Below are 20,134 nucleotides of genomic sequence, written 5' to 3'. Positions count from 1 at the left end.
AGGATCTTAACACTCTAAATATAGTGGTTGGCCTGTCTCCTCTTTCAGTGTCCTTAGCAGTTCCTATATTACAGCTACTGTCACGTGCTCTGGACACACACACAGTGTGTCTGCAGTTTGGAGGGCAGAGCATGCCAACACACACCCATTTACAGGCATTTTCTCCCTGCAAGTTGTCACAAGTCACTAGCACGTCCTTTGAATAGCTTCATTCGCACGTATCATAGTCATGCTTAGAAAGGGAGTTTTAAATGCATTATCAGCTTTTTTTCTGGGGTCAGATATTTGGAGGGTTTTGTCCTTTCCCTTGCCGAGGAAGCCTGACTTAACCAGCTCATCTTCGTACCATCCATCAACTCAAGTCCCCACACTCTGAACACGTCTGGCATTTTCAGGACTCTCCAAGGGCAGGAACCTCTAGACGCCGGCCCCAGGCTGTGCATCCAGTGAGGGCAGCAGGCACTTGTGGGCGGGAGCATGCGTGCCTAAGACAGTCTGAGCAGCCCCTCTGTTTCTTTCTGGAGATTTCCCCAGTATGTTGCAGACGCATTTCAGTGGCCCCTTCAATCCTCTGCTCCCCCTTCAGTACCCCCTTCACCTGCAGGGCCCTTCCGCATCAGCCCCTTAAGCTCTAGCTCTCCCTCTGGACTTCTGGGTTGGGGAGGTCAGTGTGGGATGGCCACCTCCACTTCCCTCTGTAGAGCAAGTTCTGACCCATCCTCAGGGAGGCAGCCAAGTTATTATGCTCATCACTCTCAGAAAGCAATTTAAGACATCAGGGGTCACGCTCCCCCTACCCCATGTGAGGACATCTAGGGTTCCTATCACAGCAGGTGTGGGGCTGCTGGCTACATGAAAACAGTGTTTGTAACCCCTCAAGAAAACATGCTAAGTGTTACTACTGCCTGTGGTAGCTTCACGCGCCTGGTGGCCCCCTTCCTATCGAGACCACTGTCTATTTTTCCATGGCACTGTGCTACCTCATTGCAGTTCCATTTAGGGGACGGTGCCCATGCTACCTATAGTTCTGGTTTAATTTATTTCTTAGAAAAAATGTAAATATTTTTAAATTTATTCTGAGAGAGAGAGAGAGAGAGAGAGAGCGTGGGTGGGGAAGGGGCGGAGAGAGACTCCCAAGCAGGCTCCTCCCTGTCAGCATAGAGCCCAGCGGGGAGCTCAGTCTCACAAATCATGAGATCATGACCTGAAATCAAGAGTCAGACGCTCAACCCACTGAGCCACCAGGGTGCCCCTGGCTCAATTTCTGAACAAACATAGGAGAGTATTAACTTAGAGGTAGAACCACATGTTATTTCCAACCTCTTTGAAATTGGTCTTTTTGTGCTTTGGGTGCTAGAATTTAAAGGATTTTGTCTCTTCCAGCATTTTGTTCCCCTTTGTCACATGCCCAGGTCCTCTGTCTCTTCTGGTGTTTCCTGAGTACAGATGGGCAGTAGCCTCGATGCTGGTTGGTATACCTCTATCTGAATTCAGCTTCAAATTTGTGTGGTTCTTGTGTTGACACATATCACACATATATACTGAGGCGGGAAAGATCTAAGAGCTTTTGAAGGGCCAGAAGGGTTCCCTGCTGGGATAGCAACAGTTCAAATATTATATTAGTCACAGCAAGTAACGCCAGCTGCTGTAACAGACAAAACCCAAATCTCAGGGGCCTCAGGCAATAGGTTATTACTTCTCCTTTGCTCTATGGCTCAATGCAAGTTATTGGTGGTGGGGGTTTCTCCTCTCCACGCAGTAATTCAGGAGCCTAGGCTTTTTCCATTGCATGGCTTCACACCACCTTTTAGTATCCTTCACTTTTTACCTAGCGGGCAGACAGGGAAAGGGAGAGAGGTTTTATGGGGCAGACCTGGCCATGGTGGGGATCATTTACCTCCACATTTCATCGGCCAGGAGATCCCGAAGCTACAAGGGTGTGTGGGAAGCGTAGTCTAGTAGTGTGCCCACGAGTGCTGGCAATCTTCACCACAAATATGGCTTGAATACATTGCATACATCACGGCATTGTCCCAGCTGTGCAGGTAGATGAGTTGGAGGTGGCTTGAAAGCCATAGGATGTATTTGTTCTTAGGGGAACACTCTGCCCTAAGTTAATTTGCTGGGGAGTTGGAATCCCAGCAGGTGACAATCGGGAGGGACCTGAGAAGCCCTTAATACCAGTGGTTTTCCCATAGCTGTGTGGTTTCCTTTTTTCATGTCTGGATCCCTGATCCCTTTGGAATTTGCTCTTGAGTAAGGTGTGAACTGTGTTACCTTTTCCCAAACAGCTAACTAAGTTGTCCAGGGCTGTTTGCTAAAAAGCCCCAGCGATTTGAGAGGCCACCTTTATCAGATGCCAGCTTCCTTCCTCTATGTGGCTGGGTCTATTTTTGGACTTTCTGTTCTTTCCCACTGGTCTGCTGGTCTTTTTATGTGCCAGTACCACACAATCTAAAAAGGTATGCTTTAACATCTGGTAAGACATTCTTGCGTCTCAGACATTCAATGCTAGTCTTGCATTTTTTAAATGAAGAGCTTTAGTATCTATTGTCTAACTCCACAAAGAAGCTGGTTGCTATTTTTGTTGGGAGTGTTTAAACTTCATAAATTAATTTAAGGAAAACTGGCATCTTTATGATGCTGTCATCCTATCCAGGAACAAGGAATGTCTTTTCACTTGTTCACATTTTGCCCTGTCTTTCAAGGGTGATATGAGTTTTGCATATTTTTTAAGTATATTCCTAAATATTTTACCCTCTTCATTGTTATTGTAAAGGGAATTTTCTCTTCCTTAATATCCTCTGATTATTTTATGTATATAAATATAGATACATATGTATATGTATTTAAAGGCTACTGATTTCTATGTGCTAATTTTATTTCCTGCTATCTAATGGATTTTTTTTTTTTTAACATCAGTAGTTTGCAACCTGCAAGGTTCCTGAGAGCCACCTAAGGAATATTTTGGGGGGCACCTGGGTGGCTCGGTCAGTTGAACGTCTGATTTCAGCTTCAGATCATGATCTCATGGGTTCGTGGTTTCGAGCCCCGCATGGTAGCTAAGAGCCTGGAGCCTGCTTTGGTTTCTGTGTCTCCCTCTCTCTCTGCCCCTCCCCCCCCCCACTCATACTCTGTTTCTCTCTCTCTCTCTCTCTCTCTCTCTCTCAAAAAATGAATAAACATTAAAAAAATTTAAATATCTAAGGAACATTTTCCAATAGAGATGCTGAGACTCCCTCCCCCACCCAAGGTTGCAGAGGATGTCAGGGAGGGAGGAGAGCTTTGGTGGCACTCTGTTTCTCCGTTCAAAACCCATTGATTAAGACCCAGAATGTGAGCGGCTCAGGTCACGAGTCAGAGTGGGGCTGGGCCAAGCACCACCCTGTGTGCGAATGCATTTCCCCCCTGAGACCAAGGGAAGGACCAGAGCCTCGGACCAGAGGAAGCAGGACATGAACTCTCAAACTGCAGAGACACACATCCGAAAAAGGTGCAGCAGCCTAGGGGAGCAGACCTCGAGGCTGAGCAGAGCCAAGCACCAGGCCCAGGAGGCCGGCACTCCGACTCCTGGGGAGAAGTGAGAACCTCAGAGCGAGCCCCAAAGGGGACGAGGACAATGACTGTAGACACTTGTCGTTACTTGTTTATAGATTGACGTGTTTAGTTTTGAACTTGAGGTGCACGGGCCTGAGCCAATCATCCCCTTGTTTCACACTACTTTATCATGGTTGGTTCTTTCTTCTTTTATGTTATGTGCATTTTTCTTCTTCACTTATTATTTTATTGTTTGCCATTTAGTTATTACTTTTTAGTACTATTTTTCACTTATCATTCTCTGTATCTCCCAGTTCTCCTTCCAAGCAAATATAGCCCTTCTTTTCCGTTTACAGTTCATGTTTTAAAAATATGTTTTCTGTGGGGTGTCTATGTTTTCAAACACATATCAGCGGAAGTGTGTTCTAGATTTCGTTGTTGTTCACTTTGTTCCCCAAGTGCTCCATGTAAGATCCATCCTATCACTTTGGGTGTGTCTGACCATTGCTTGGAACTCTGCGGGACTTTCCGAGGTGTGTCCGTGGCCCCAGCGGTGGCCACTCCACATACCTAGACAGCCCTTCACAAAGGATTGTGCTTCCCCCTCTGGACCTGTGTGAGAACTGGAACGTGAGAGGCTGGCCATGGGGGGCATGCGCTTCCCTGAGAGTGGCTGTCCACCCCCACCCAGCCAGGCAGAAGCTTTCCCCCAGCTCCGTCCTGTCCCTGCCACCACGTCCCGTGGCTCGGCTTTTGCTTGATGCCAGGCTAATGAAGTGCTGATGTTATCAAACTGTGCAGTTCTCGGACGACTGATGATTTGGAGCATCTCTTCGATGTGCTTGTTAGCTTTTTGTGATTCTGTTTCTAGAAATTCCATTCCTATTCTTTGCCCATTTATTAAAAATGAGGGCAGTTCGGTTTTTCTTGTTGACTTGTAAGAGTTCCATGTAACTTTTATAAATGAATGCCTAATTTGTCTTGGCAAATATTTTCGCCTTTTCTTTGTTTTCCCCTATTTGTCCTAGGATTCCCTGGCTGGAAGAAAATCCTGAGTTTTGATGTAATCAAATCCATTTATACTTCGTGTTTTTAAAATGTAATTGAAAGCATCCTTTCCTTCACCTGGGTAGCAAAGATATTCTCCTCCATTTTCTTCTATTCATTTTTAAAGTCTATCTCACTTTTGGGTCTATAGTCTATGTGATGGTAGGTAGAGATCCAGCATTATTTTGCCAATACCATTTACTGAACCCTCTCCCATCTCTGGCTCCTACTCTTTTATGAAAAGAAGCTAGTGATTCAACTACATTCATATCTGGGTTGAAAATATTATAATTAATTATATACACATCTCTAAATCTTAGTCACTCATTCTGTCCTTTTGGGTCCTCTCAATCCCTTTGTTTTAATAGTTTGAAGCCCCTGTAGGTGTTGAGAGCTAACACTGGTAGACTAGGGTTGCCAGATTTGGTAAATAAAAGCACAGGATGCTTAGTTACACTTGAATTTAGAAGAAACAACGAATAGCTTTTTAGTGTAACTATGTGTCAAATACTGCGTGGGATGTACTAATCCTGAAAATCACTGCTGACCTGAAATTTAGATGGAACTGGCTTTCTGCATCTTAATCGAATGACTCTCTGATATATTCAGCCCACAGGGACGTGACTTGACCGAGTCTTCCTGCCCTCCCTCAACCCTCTGCCATTGTCCCCACTAGTCACAAGGACACCGGTTGCACCCTATTTCTGGCTGACATGGCTCGGTTCCTGACCCGAGTCCTTCTAAACAACCTATCCTTAAATGAACATCTCAGTGTTTCACCTAAGGGTTTGACTAGACTAACCCTTCTCAAAAGTGAACATGCTTGTGAACCACCTAGGAATCTTGTTAAAATGCAGACTGTGGTTTGTGGGTCTGGAATTCCCTATTTCTAACAGGCTCCTAGGGCACGTCAGTGCTGCTGGTCCGCGGACCATCCTCCGGTAGTAAGGAACTAAGGGGTTCCTGTGCACGTCCCTAGGGGGCCTGGTTGGTAAACCATCGGGACTTCGGGAACCAGAGCAAAGCCCAAGTTGGCCTACTCATATTCCTTTCCTCCGTGCCAAAGCCTGGAATAGGACAAGAGCCCATGTTTGAGAGAAGACAGGTCACACGCTTGGAACTGTCCTGGACTCTTCACACATCCTCCTCTGGCTGTTGAAGATGAACGTTGCCATCACGTGTGGGTGAGCCATTGGTTGATCCTTTGTGGTCCGTCCGCACACGCACCTCCCTTGGGGTGCTTACCTCCTCAGCTGCGATTGTAGCTTTCTTGTCCCTCTTGCTCATTAGACTGCAAGTCACCCGAGGGGCAAGATGGCGGCTCTAGCTCCGTACCCCAGCATCCAGTGCAGTGTCTGGCATGTAGCGGCTGCTTAGGAAGTCTGAGTTCAATGAAGGAGAGAAAGAACAAGTGAACACTGACTTCCACTGTCAAGGCTGTCCTTAAAACCATTTTTTGATTCACTTTTAAGGGCTCCCTGTTGTTTTGCTGTGGCTGTTCCCTAAGGGAGGAAGGAGTCCTGGGAAGTTTCCCTCTCTCCATTGTCTGTTTTCCTGTTTCCCCGCTGTCAGCTACACCATACCGCTCACCCACTCCACTCTTGGGGACTTCAATAGGCCAACTTCTCCGCTTGACAGAATTCCTGTTTCCCAGTCTTCCAGCTGCTGGGCCTTCTCCATGCCAATCTGAAGAGACTCCTTAGTTCTCAGTCTCTTCGGCTCTTTTCCTTCTCCCCAGACACCTCAACAGCATACCCTGCACTTCCCGCTCCCCATGTCTCCAACATTCCTTCCACTTGCCAGTTCCCAGGGGCTCTGAACAACAGAAATCAAATGGCAAGCAACAGAAATCAAATCTGGCCGATGCAAGGCCAAGGGGACTTTATCAGAGGTCTGTTGGGCTGCTCATAGAACACACTAGAGACTAGAAGACCAGGCTTGGAAACAACAAATGAGGACCAGGACGTGCAGCGGGTATACCCAATTACCTTGCCTTGCCCAGAAAGCCTGAAAATGAGTGAGCTCTGCCTGGGCCTCCCGTCTGACATCATTCTGCTCAAGATCTAGTCAGGGACAGTGCAGTGGCTTCCGTGGGCCCTGGTTGGCAAGAGTGATGGGGGCACCTCGACTGACAGTTGCCCCAAGAATTCACAATAGTGGTGGAGGCTTCCTTTAAAGGAAATATAGCTGTTGGTAGAAAGTAGTAAATAATGCCTGGTGGGCAACAAACAAACAAATGAGTGAGAAATCTGACACAGGTCCGTGGCAGGGTGTGGGTGAGAGACCCCAAGGTATTCCTGGTTTCTGGCTGCTTTTCATAGTGGGAACACTAAGAACCTGTTAGGAATGAAAGGAGATGATGTAAATACTTCCAGGAGATGCAAAAGGTGGGGCCTGGGACTCTTTTTCTAATTCAGATCTGGTCACCAATGTGCTGTACAACCTTGGGCAAGTCCCCTTACCTCTCTGGTCTTAGCTGCTTTACCTATAAAAAGATGGCTTTGATGCCATGCTATCTAGGACATCTTCCAGCAGTAAAATCCTACCCAAGGCTTGCCACTTTTGCTTGACGTACACTGAAATGTAGATTTAATATTGTAGAAGGTAACATGATTTCGGAAGGCAGATTCTCAGTGTATGGTATTTACAAAGGCAACTTGGAGAGTTGAGGCTGTATTCTACTGCTATTACTACTAATATAGCTCATACATTAAGCATTTACTATATGCCAAGCATTGTTCTTTTTTTTTAATGTTTATTTACTTTGAGACAGCACACGTGGGAGGGGCAGAGAGAGAGAGACAGAAAGAGGGAGAGAGAGAGAATCCCAAGCAGGCTCTGCACAGAGCCCAACATGGGGCTCTATTCCACAAACTGTGAGATCATCAAGAGTCTGCGCTTAGCTTAGCTGCTTGACTGACTGAGCCACCCAGGCACCCCTGCCGAGCACTGTCCTAAATACTTTAATGTGTTCATTTATTTCATCCTTACAATTCTGTGAAGCAGCTTCTATTATTACGTCCATTTTACTGAGAAGGAAATGGAAGCACAGCCAGGCTAAGTAACTTGCCCAAGGTCACACAGGTTGTAAGTCCAAGACCTGAGTCAGACCCTGAGGTCTGTGCCTTTAACAGGCATGCCAAGTGGCCTGTTTGACCAAAACCAGCCAATTAAAAACAGCCCAGGAGAAAAAGTGCTATTGTTTAGAAAAACTGTGCAGTGTGCTCCTTCCCTGCCCTGACCTGCCTAGATTATCTGGAAATATCAATACATATGTAACAGTTTCTGCAGAGCTACTCAACCCATCCCTGGACTTTCCCTGCCTAATCATAACCACTACCTCATTTGCCTTCAAAGACTAAAACTTAGCATTAGGTCCGTCGCATCTCTTTCAAAAGAAGTCAGGATTTTTTTTTATTTTTTTATTTTTTTATTTTGCGTAAAACAAAGTAGGAAAATACACACATGTGACCTGCCGCTGTTACTTGCTAGCAGGGGTCCATCTTATTTGCGCTTCTAATGACCCCAAAGGAATATTTTTCAGCATGTATAACTTTTAACTGGTCCATTAACCAGATTAGTCAGTGCAGGAATTTCTCCTTTACCGCTGAGTGCAGATCTCGTTATAGTGATTGGGCCAGATTACTAATTGCTGGCTTTCCGGACTTGCCAAATGCATTTAAAGAAGGTGGTGGGTGGGTGGGAACCAGTATTTTCATCTCGGTAGGTTTGATTGTGCTTAATGGCCTTTCCCAGTAGGGCTGGTGCTGGTGCTTAAATACATAGCAAAAATAGCCATCCGCAGAATGTTTCTGAGAGCTGGAAAAGACCCCTGGAGACCATCTGGGCCAATCCTATCCTGACCCACAGAAAGCTGAGGACCAGAAGTGCAGTGGCAGACTGGTGTGGAAGGAGCTGGAACCCAGAAATGCAGGTTAGAGACGGAGCAGGAGAGTGGGAGGGGCCAGGCCCACACCCTGCTCTCCTACCAGCATTTCACCCTGAGTCCCCAATCTCAGTTGTGGCTACCACTGACATTCTGACTTTGCATTATCTTTGCCCCACGTGCTCTGTAATTTACTTAATATCTTTCTTTAAATCAACCCATGTTTTAAACTCCATTTATTTTTATTTTTGTTTTAAGTTTATGTATGTTGGGGGACACAGAGTGTGAGTGGGGGAGGGGCAGAGAGAGAGAGAGAGAGAGGAAGAGAGAGAATCTCAAGCAGGCTCCACGCTGTCAGCATAGACCCCAGCTGGAGGCTTGAACTCACGAACCGTGAGATTGTGATCTGAGCCAAAATCAAGATTTGGCTGCTTAACCAACTGAGCCACCCAGGCGCCTCAAACTCCATTTATTTTTAAAAGGTTTCGTTAGGGGCGCCTGGGTGGCTCAGTCAGCTAAGCATCTGACTTCGGCTCAGGTTATGATCTCACAGTTGCTGGGTTTGAGCCCCACACGGGACTCTGTGCTGACAGCTCAGAGCCTGGAGCCTGCTTCCCACTCTGTCTCCCTCTCTCTTTGCCCCTCCCCCACTTGTGTTCTGTTTCTGTCTCAAAAATAAATAAACATAAAAGGTTTCTCTACATAGAAAATGAACACTTGCCACACATTTAAGGTAACCCAATAGATAAAATGAATTATAACAAAGCCAAGTGGTTAAAAAGGGAGATGCACAAACGGAATGTTACAGACACAGGAAAACCTAATGAAGACTGCTTGTTACTCATCATCAGAAAGATGAGAGCAAAGAGGGACTCTCACCATGAAGCTGTTATTTAATACCCTGCATGTTGAACACCTGCATGCATTTTCCCCATTAGCCTGGGTCCACACGCCAGCCTGCAGCAAAGGACCAAATACAGGACGTGGGCGGATCAGGTCGAGTCTGGCTCTGCCACTTGGGCAGTTTCTCGAGCTGCCAAATTCCACGTTAGAGCCCTCTTGCGGGGTCGCTGTGACGTCGGTGGCAGTGTTGGCAAGGCACCTATTCAATTACCTCCCTATTTTGGGTCCGATTAGTGCAACTTCTATGGAAACCACACTAAAAGGATGAAAAATTCCCTGTTTTGTTTTTCCTGCATGATTCTTTTTTAACTTTTTTTAATGTTTAATTTTGAGAGAGGCAGAGTGAGAGTGGGGGAGGGCCAGAGAGAGGATGACACAGAATCCAAAGTAGGCTCCAGGCTCTGAGCCGTCAGCACAGAGCCCAACGTGGGGCTCGAACCCACAAACTGTGACATCATGACCTGAGCTGAAATCAAGAGTCAGATGCTTAAATGACTGAGCCACCCAGGTGCCTTTCCTAACCATGGGCATCACTGGCCCTAAATCTCTAAACCTAAATAGGAAGAATTTATGTAGAAGGAGCTTAACATTTTGTGGGGAAAGTAGGGAAAGGGGCCAAGGCAGAAATGATTTTGGGGGAAATTTTTACAACCATTTCAATAAGAGCAACAGAATCAACACACATTTTCCCAGCAATATTAAGAATACTTATTGACCTCTCTGTTATAGCATTGGGTACGTGACTTTGTTGGTTCTGTCCTTTTTTTGTAGGTAATGTGTATAGTACAAAGTATTTCTTTTTTCCTTTCTTTTTGTACTGGAAAAACCCAGTAGTCCTCCTGAGTAGGGAAAAACCCAGTTCTTCTCTCCAAGAGTTTCTCCTTTCACACAGAACACTTCCCTTCTGACACTCCTGGTCACCAGACAGGTGGGGTTTTCCCCGCATGAAACAATTCTGTGACACCAGCTGAGTCACAGAATCTAACTCCATTCTGACACTGTCTACCTAGAGGCAGTGCAAACTTGCACAAAGTCACAATGTAAAAGGCCATTTACTGGGGTCACTGAAGCAACAGACCTCCTCCCTCCCCGGGAGAAATGGTTCTCAAGCCCTGTCCTTAACACCCACTCAACAGTTTGGTCCCGCCTCTTCAAGAAGCCCAGCACGATGGAGCCACCAGAAATGCAGTGACTCCCTTCTGATACCCCGGTGTCTTAGTTTCTCTCTCACAGGTATTTCTGGCATGTTCCACGCTCCTCAGACCTCAGAGCATTTCCAGTAAGCCACGCAATAACCTGCAGAGGTGTTTGCCTCTGGGGACAGAAACAAGGGTGCAGGAGTGGGAAGGAGACTCATAATTCACTGTTAACTCTGGTTCTCATTGGAACTTCTCATTGGAACTTTTCTTTTTTTTTTTTTTCGTTAATGTTTCTTTATTATTGAAAGACAAAGAGAGTCAGAGCATGAGCAGGGGAGGGGCAGAGGGAGAGGGAGACACAGAATCTGAAGCAGGCTCCAGGCTCCAGCTGTCAGCACAGAGCCCGGCACGGGTCTCAAACTCACAAATCACGAGATTGTGACCTGAGCCGAAGTCAGACGCTTAACCGACTGAGACGCCCAGGCGCCCCTCATCAGAACTTTTCAAACATGCATATGTTCCCTTAACTTAATAATGGTGACACTACGTGGCACCCTGCCCTCCTATGCCAGACATTCATGCTAAGCCGTTAACCTGTCCTATCCCAGGCAGTTGCATGAGCTAGATAGGATTCTTTTTTTTAATATGAAATTTATTGTCAGATTGGTTTCCATACAACACCCAGTGCTCATCCCAACAGGTGCCCTCCTCAATAGGATTCTTAATGATCCTCCTTTTACAGAGGCATAAAGAATGTAAACCATGGGTGGGTGACTTAGTCGGTTAAGCATCTGACTTTGGCTCAGGTCATGATCTTGCGGTTCTCGGGTTCAAGCCCTGCATCGGGCTGTATGCTGATGACTCAGAACCTGGAGCCTGCTTCAGATTCTGTGTCTCCCTCTCTCTCTGCCCCTCCCCTGCTCATGCTCGCTCTCTCTCTCTCTCAAAAATCAATAAACATTAAAAAAATTTTTTTTAATTAAGAATTTTAATTCCAAGATAGTTAACCTACAGTATTATATTAGTTTCAAGTCAAGTGTACCATATAGTGGTTCAACACTTTCACACATCACCCAGTGCTCCTCACAAGTGCCCTCCTTAATCCCCATCACCTGTTTAACCCATCTCCTGACCCCTCTTCCCTCTGGTAACCATCACTTTCTTCTCTGTAGTTAAGAGTCTGTTTCTTGGTTTGCCTCTCTCTCTTTCTCCCCTTTCCTCATTTGTTTTGTTTCTTAAATTCTACATATGAGTGAAATTGTATGGGTATTTGTCTTTCTCTGACTGACTTACTTCACTTAGCATTATACTCTCTAGCTCCATCCATGCCATTGCAAATGGCAAGATTTCATTCTTTTTCATGGCTGAGTAATGTATATATATATCATATGTATATATCACATCTTCTTTATCCATTCATCAGTTGATGGATACTTGGGCTGCTTCCATATCTTGGCTATTGTAAATAATGCTGCTATAAACGTAGGGGTGAGTGTATTCTTCTGAATTCGTGTTTTTGTATTCTTCGGGTAAACATCCAGTAGTGTGATTACAGGATCTATTTTTAACTTTTTTAAAAAATCATTTTTAGAGAGAGCGGAGGGGGTGGGCAGAGGAAGAGAGAGAAAGAGAGAGAATCTTAATAGGCTATACACTCAGCACAAGCCCAAGACAGGGCTCAATCCCATGACCATGGGACCAAAGGACCATGACCTGAGCCAAAATCAAGAGTCCGAAGCTCAACTAACTGAACCATTCAGGCCTCCATAGTGTTCTCCACAGTGATTGCCCTGGTTTGAATTTCCACCAATAATGCACAAAAGTTCCTTTTTCTCTACATCCTTGCCAGCACTTGCTGTTTCTTTGTGCTTTTGATTTTAGCCACTCTGACAGATATGAGGTGATATCTCATTGTCATTTTGATTTGCATTTCCCTGATGGTGAGTGATATTGAGCATCTTCTCATGTATCTGTTGGCCACCTGGATGTCCTCTTTGGAGAAATGTCTGTTCATGTCTTTTGCCCATTTTAATCAGATTATTTGCTTTGGGGGCTGTTGAGTTGTGTAAGTTCCTTATATATTGTCTACTAACCCTTTATCAGTTATGTCATTTGCAGATATCTCCTCCCATCCCGTAGGTTGTCTTTTAGTTTTGTTAATTATTTCCTGCACTGTGCAGAAGCTTTTATTGTGATGTAGCCCCAATAGTTTATTTTTACTTTTATTTCCCTTGCCTCGGGAGACCTATCTGGGAAAATGTTGGTATGGCTGATGTCAGAGAAATTACTACTTGTGCTCTCTTCAAGGATTTTTATGGTTTTAGGTCTCACATTTAGGTACTTAAATCCATTTTGACTTTACTTTTGTATATGATGTAAGAAAGTGGTACAGTTTCATTCTTTTGCATGTAGCTGCCTGGCTTTCCCAACACCATTTGTTGAAGAGACTGTCTGTTCCTCACTGCATATTCTTGCCTTCCTTTTTGAAGATTAATTGACCATTTTGTTTGTTTCTGAGCTATATTGAATAAAAGAGGGGAGAGTGGGCATCCCTGTCTTATTCCTGACCCTAGAGGGAAAGCTCTCAGCTTTTCATAACTGAGTATGATGTTAGTTGTGTGGTTTGTTTCTGAGCTCTCTATCCTGTTCTATTGATATATGTGTCTACCGTTGTGACAGTACCATACTGTCTTGATTACGACAGCTTTGTAGTATAACTTGAAATCTGGAATTGTGAGGCCTCCAGCTTTCTCTTTTTCAAGATTGTTTTGGCTCTTTGGGGTCTTTTGTGATTCCATGCAAATTTTGGGATTATTTGTTCTAGTTTCATGAAAAATGCTGTTGATATTTTGATAGGGATTGCATTAAATCTGTAGATTGCTTTGAGTAGTATACACATTTTAATGATATTTGTTCTTCCAATCCATGAACATGGGCTATCTTTCCATTTCTCTGTGTCATCTTCAATTTCTTTTGTTAATGTTTTATACTTTTCAGACACAGGTCTTTCACCTTCTTAGTTAAGTTTGTTCCTAGGTATTTTATTATTTTGGGTACAATTGTAATTGAGATTGCTTTCTTAAGTTCTCTTTCTGTTGCTTCATTATTAGTGTATAGAAATGCGATGGATTTCTGGGCACTGATTTTGTATCCCATGACCTTAAATTCTAATAGTTTTTGGGCAAAGTTTTTAGGTTTTTTTATACATAGTATCATGTCACCTGCAAATAGTGAAAGTTTTACTTCTTCCTTGCCAATTTCGATGCCTTTTATTCCTTTTTCTTGTCTCATTGCTGTGGCTAGGACTTCCAGTACTATGTTGAATAAAAGTGGTGAGAGTAGACATCCCTGTCTTCTTCCTGACCTTAGAGGGAAAGCTCTCAGTTTTTCATAATGGAGTATGATGTTAGTTGTGTCTTTTTCATGTATGTATGGCCTCTATTATGTTGAGGTATGTTCCCTCTAAACCTATTTGTCAAAGGTTTTTATCATGAATGTATGTTGTACTTTGTCAAATGCTTTTTCTTTATTGATTAAAGTCATCATATGGTTTTTAATCCTTTCTTTTATTAATGTGGTGTATCACGTTGATTGATTTGTGAATATTGAACCACCGTTACATCCCAGGAATAAATCCCAGATCGTGGTGAATGATTTTTTTTTCATGTATTGTTGGATTCAGTTTGCTAATATTCTGTTGAGGAGTTTTACATCTATGTTCATCAGAGTTATTGGCCTATAGTTCTCTTTTTTGTAATGTCTTTATCTAGTTTTAGTTGCACGGTAATGCTGGCCTCATAGAATGAATTTGGAGGATTAGCTTTTCTTTAGGTGGGCTCAGCAGTAGGGCTAGCAGACGGGCAGATGCATGTGTCACCCAAAGAGGACAGGTTCCATCCAACCACGCTGCTGACCACTGCCAGGCACCAATGTGGCCCTGTGTTGACAGGCTTTTTGCCTTTCAGAGGAAACCCAGGGACCAGCACTATCATGTGAAATGTCCTGGTTTTTAAAAGCTGGCCACTAATTCAAATATTTTGAAAGCTCAGCATTGGCCAAGCTCAAACTCCCACAGACTAAATGCAGTGTGTGGGATGCCAAGTCATACCTTCACCTGCTTATTCTCTGGAGGTGAGTGTACTGTATTCCACAGATGCAGGGATCGTTTCTGGGCCAACTCCCACATCTCTGGCCTGACCTTTGTCTTCACTTCTAGACCTACAAATCCAACCTCCCCTACAGGCACCTCATGCTCAACACATCCAACACTCTGGCCCCTTGTGCCCGCATCTCTCTGCTCTTCAAGAGAAGCTGGGAATCTGGATTTGCATGTGACATTACCAATTTTAAAAATTCACATTAAAATTTTTGTTCAGATGAAAAAGTACTTTTTCTTGGGCCACACGCTGCCACTCTTGATTTAGTGCAAGCTGGCTGCCCACCAGGCCCTGTGCTGAGTGCGGCACAGACACGATCTGAACTGACTGTGGCCAAGGCCCAGAGTGGGTATTCGTATCACCCTGTTTCAGGTGGGGAGGCAGTCTCAGCGAGGCAAAGTCAGTCACCAGAAGTCACACAGCTAGTCCGTGGGGCATATTTCAGAGTTTACGTATTTTTGCTCAAGTTCATTTTCCTTTAAGTTTGTACAAAGTCTTACATCTTTCGTTATTCACTCTAATTACCATCTCAACTCCCAAGCTCCACTTCTCTCCATCCAGGAGTGATTTGTAGTTGAAATATACCACCACCCACATTCCTAGGATTGCAAAAAAGCAGTAGAAGTTAATTCACACATACCAACATTTCTAATAAGAGACACTCCTGGCTTTCTTAACGTCTCCTAGTTTGCTCTTACTGCCTTCCTCCCCACAGATATTTCCAGCATGTTCCACTCAGCTCAAACCTCAGAGCATCTCTGGAAGGCCACACAAGACACTAGTGGGAGCAGAAAGATGCTGCTTTTACTTGAATTGCTGGCCTGCTTTTTCATCCCAGGCAGTAGGGGCATATCCTGCCAACTGGCACTTTTCTGGGAGGTGACTGTCTCTAGAGCAGTCCAGTCTAGAGAGACTGGGTTCTGAGGTCTTTCTGGGCGCGTGGGTTGGTAAGAATCGCTGAAATATATAGCCAGATACAGGACATCTGCATCTGCAATGGCACAGGAGGTGTGTTTTTTCCTATTCCTCCAGGTAAATCCCACTAAAAACCCTGGACATCATATGTAAACCGAACTGAAAGAGGCTCTGAAAGGGGAGAAAATAGGCAGACCAACTAGAGACCTCAGGAGCCAAGGAATGACATGGTGGCAAGTTCCTGAGTTTTTGTTTTGCCTCAGATATTCCAGTCTTGCAGCTAGAGAAGCCAGCAACCCAAAAATGCCAAGGGCACAGATCAAATGATACTTAACCAAAGCCTGCCCTTTCCAGCCCAAGGACCAGGAGAGAGAAAACTAAATAAGCCATAAAAGTTTCAGACGTTGGCCTTTCTACACTAGTCAGACAACACAGAAGAAAAAAGTGGCCCACACCCACACCCACACCCACACCCACCAAGACTGAGTGGGCAACCTGTGTGTTTAGCTCCACCTGGGACTAATGAGGCCACATGGCCACCTGCCTGTCCCCTGGCCCACAGCAGTGTCAGAGAGGATCAGCTAAGACAGAAGCTTTAAATAAGATCCAGAGTCTCACAACGTAATACAAGATCATCTGGTTTCTGTAGAAAATCACATATCTCACCAAGAACCAGAGAGATCTGAAATTGAATGAAAAAAGACAATCAATAGATGCCAACTGAAAGAACAGAGATTTTAAAGCAGCCATGATAAAAGTGCTTCAAGGAGCAAGTACAAACATGGCTGAAACAAATGAAAACTAGATTCTCAGCCTAGGAAGAGAAGATCTAATCTTCATTAGAATTTCCAAATGGAAATTGTAGAACTGAAAAGTTTAATACTGGGGTCAAAAAGCTCAGAGGATGGGTTCAGAGGCAGAATGGAGAAGAAGAAAGAAGCAGTGAACTGGAAGACAGGGCACTGGAAATTACCCAGTCTGAACAACAGAGGGAACATAGACTGGAAAACAACTGAAGAGAGCCTCAGAGACCTATAGGACTATAACGAAAGATCTAATACTATATCATCTGAGTGCCAAAGGGAGAGGAGAAAAGATGGTGAGGAGGAAAAGGCTAAAATAAAAATACATATATTGACAACACTAGATGCTGACAAGGTCGCTGAGAACCTAGACCTCTCACATCAGGAATGTGAAATGGTAAGGCCACTCTAGAACACTTTTGGGCAGGTTCTTAAACAACATGTAATTTCCTTATAGCCCAGCAATTGCCCTTCTGGGAATTTATCCCAGAGAAATGAGGACTCGTGTTCACACAAAAAGTCCTACGGGAGTGCCAAAAGCATTTTTATTTGTGATAGCCCCAAGCTGGTAATGACCCAGAAGTCCCTCAACAAACTGTGTGGTACGTCCACACCACAGAATGCTACACACACTGCCTGGAGATGCTGAATGAAAAGGTGAATCCTCAAAGGTCATATACTGTGTGGCTTTATAGAATATTCTTGAAATGAGAAAATTTTATAAATGGAGAACTAATTAATGCTTGGCAGGGGTTATGAAGGGAATGGGGGTGGGAAGGAAGTAGATGTGGCTACAGAAGGGCAACACAAGGGATCTTTATGGTGATCGAATGTTCTGCATCTAGACTGTATCAATGTCAATATCCTGGTTGTGATATCATCCTACAGTTTCGTAAGATTGGGGGAAACTGGGTAAAGGGTACACAGCATTTCTCTGGATAATTTGTTAACAACTGCATGCAGATCTACCTGTATCTCAAAATAAAAAGTTTAATTAAAAAAAAAAAAGCCAGATACAGAACAGCACAGTCTCAATGTCTTAACTCATGGTTTCCCAACCTGCTGACCACACACCATGCTCTCATCTATGTCGGTAACCAAGGACGCAGAGCTTCCAATTCTCTACCACCATTTCTACTGAGGCTCTGCTGACAACTTCAGCAAAACCTGTCCTCAAGCCTTTCACACTGTCTATTTAAAATGTTGGAATATTGGAGCTGGAAAACACTGAAACCACAGCTGTGTACAAGGTGCGCTTTGGGCCCCCCCCCCCCATAGCATCCATTAGATCCCCAGCTACTGCCCTGCCCCCACCTTGAACAAATTACCATCCAAGTAAATACAGTGTATTTAGCATGGCCAGCTTGAAAGCCAGCCCCCAGCTCCCTGCCCCGATTGCTGCCTCGCATGGATATTGTAAAGCTGCATTTAGCTACCCTTCTCTGTCCCAGGCCTGGTTGGTGAACTGCTTGAGGCCAGAGGGCTGGCTGAGCTTGGCAGCACTTACAGCGCATAGCTTCTCAAAGGCTATTGTTTTATTTCTTAAGTTAGATCACAGGCTCTAAGCAGCCTGGGCCTCCTGCACACAGACAATGTGACATTGAGACACCAGCTTCTGGAGTACAGCAGTTCTTTTCCACATTGCAATGGGATAAAGTTATTTATGAAAGAAGAAAAGGTGAAAAGGCCAGCTGAAGTCAATGTGAGCTGGGGACCTTGGTCACACTCCTTGGGGACACAGGTATGGTTGCACCCAGGCTACAGGTGAGGAGATTAAGGCTCACAGGACAAATGGAGGAGCTGCTGCAGGTGGTCTGGACCCTAAATCCAACACTGGTTCCTGCACCCCCACAATCAACATTGCTAGTTGTACTGGATAGTGTTCAGACCTTCCCCTGGCCTGTGTAGATCCACCTGAGATTTCGTTTGGGGGCCGGTCTCCTAGAACGTAGGGACGGTTGCTGGGTATAGGGGTAGAGGGATAAGGCCTACACTAGTCTGCCTTTACCCTACCTCCTGGGGGTTTGTGCACCCCCAACCCACTTTCCATGTGGGTGTCTGATCATGTGCATCTCTGTGTGGGTGTGAATGTGTCTGTATATGAGTGTCTGCCCATATGTGCATGTCATGTGTGTATACTTGATGTCTACGTGTGTCTCTGCGTGTGTGTGTCTGTTTCTTTCTGTGTGTGTCTATGTGAGTTTGTGTCTCTGTGGATGTCATGTGTCTGCCTTTGTGTACCGAGTATCTGTATGTGTGTGGTATATTTTTTGTGTGTCTGTATGTGTCCATGCGTGTGTATCTGTGGGGAAGTCTATGTGCATGCCTGCATGTGTGGCGTGTGTCCTTGTGCACATGTAGTGTCTACATGTATCCGCATGTGTCCCTGTGTCTGCACGTGTACTATCTGTGTGTGGGTCTGTGCACGCATGCGGTCCGTGTGCATTTGCAGATTGTGTGGTGTCCGTGTGTGTCCCTATGCGGGTCTGTGTGCGCGAGGTGTGTTGCGCGTGGGTGTGGCGAGCCCTCTGGCGCTGACACTCGGGAGAGCCCAGCTGGGTTCCAGGCCTCGTGACGGCCCCCGGGCGGCCACCCCAGGGCGCGGCCTCCCCCGAGGCTGGGAGGGGAGGAGCGCGTGGCCGGGTCCGCGGGCTGCGCCCCCGCTCCTCCCCGCGGGCCGGGCACACGTGGGCCCCGGGCGCCGCCTCCCCGCACCGCCCGCCGGTCCCGCGCGTCCCCACCCACCTCGGGCCGCCCCCGCCGCCGAGCGGGCCCGGGGATAAAGTGGCAGCGCAGACGCCGCGCCCTGTCGCCGCGGAGCCGGCGGCGCGCAGCTCGGCCCGGCTCTGGCCCGCCGCAGACGAGGACCCGCGGCGCTCGGGGAACGCGACAGCGGCGCTCGTGGCCCCGGTAACTGCCTCCCGGCCCCCGCCCCAGCCTGCGAGTGCAGTCCCCACTGGTGGGGAGCAGCCTCGGGGGTCCCCGGCATGCTCGGCGTGGGCTCCCGCGCCCCTGGTGCGCGCGCGTCTGTGCAGGAGTGTGTGCGCGCGTGTCTGTGTGTGCGCGTGTGTGCGCGCGCCCTCCCCTGCTCCCTCGCACCAGCCCCCAAACCAACTTGTCCCCGTCAACTCCATTTTCCCGGTCCCCTCCGGCCCCGTGCACACGCCCGGCGAAGTCTCCCGGTTTTTCCCGTGGCTTTTCCAGTGACAGCTGCGGGGCTCCGTTCCCTGCGCTGTCGGAGACAGGCAGGAAGCAAAGTTTGTCTGGAGCCTCGGGGGTGACTTTGCCTCGGGGACCCGCATTTGTGCGTGTGCGAGGTGCCTCGGTGTGCGCGGAGCTGGTTTCCCAGTTTCCGGGCAGGGGGTGCCGGGCTCGCGAGCCCCTCTCCTCTCCGAACCCCTCCATGGATTTGTGTACGAAAAGTGATGACCTGAACTAGTAGTGGGGCGTCGCGCGCGCCTGTTCCCCGCCCCTGGGGACGGAGGGGGAGCCCCGGAGAGCTTCCAGTGCGAGCTGGAAGCGGGCTCCCGGGCTCAGCACCCCGAAAGCCCTCAAGACTGGCTCTGGGGGCAGGGCGCGGGGTGGGGGACAGGGCCTGGGGAACTGCTTGAATGCCGCCCTGTGACCGCCGAGATGAGGGAACAGCCCTTATTTGCCTGGCTCTGATTCTCCATGCTGTCGTGGTTGTGGAATGCAAAAGCCAGGACATGATGGAAACAGGTTTGTCATGGAATCTTTGGAATTTCA

The 20,134-nt window shown here is 46.5% G+C and overlaps 1 protein-coding gene across 6 annotated transcripts in view; it reads left to right on the top strand.

Annotated features, from left to right (window-relative positions):
- The window catches only part of MGLL (monoglyceride lipase), a 247,223-nt gene that overhangs the window by 108,530 nt on the left and 118,559 nt on the right, over positions 1–20,134 (top strand). The window contains exon 1 of one of the 6 annotated variants that reach the window (XM_027049802.2): positions 19,132–19,297. The exons of 3 other annotated variants lie outside the window; for them this stretch is intronic. Coding sequence is in view for 2 of the 3 variants with exons in the window: in XM_027049800.2 (XP_026905601.1) it covers positions 19,999–20,107 (109 nt within the window). In the remaining variant the exon portion in view is untranslated. Of the gene's footprint in view, positions 1–19,131; positions 19,298–19,952; positions 20,108–20,134 lie in introns of those variants that run through there. 2 more of the 6 variants (XM_027049800.2, XM_015083925.3) reach the window with 2 other exon arrangements.

The sequence above is a fragment of the Acinonyx jubatus genome, chromosome A2 (assembly GCF_027475565.1).
Source record: "Acinonyx jubatus isolate Ajub_Pintada_27869175 chromosome A2, VMU_Ajub_asm_v1.0, whole genome shotgun sequence".
Lineage (NCBI taxonomy): Eukaryota > Metazoa > Chordata > Mammalia > Carnivora > Felidae > Acinonyx > Acinonyx jubatus.
This window is presented reverse-complemented; position numbering and strand designations above follow the sequence as displayed.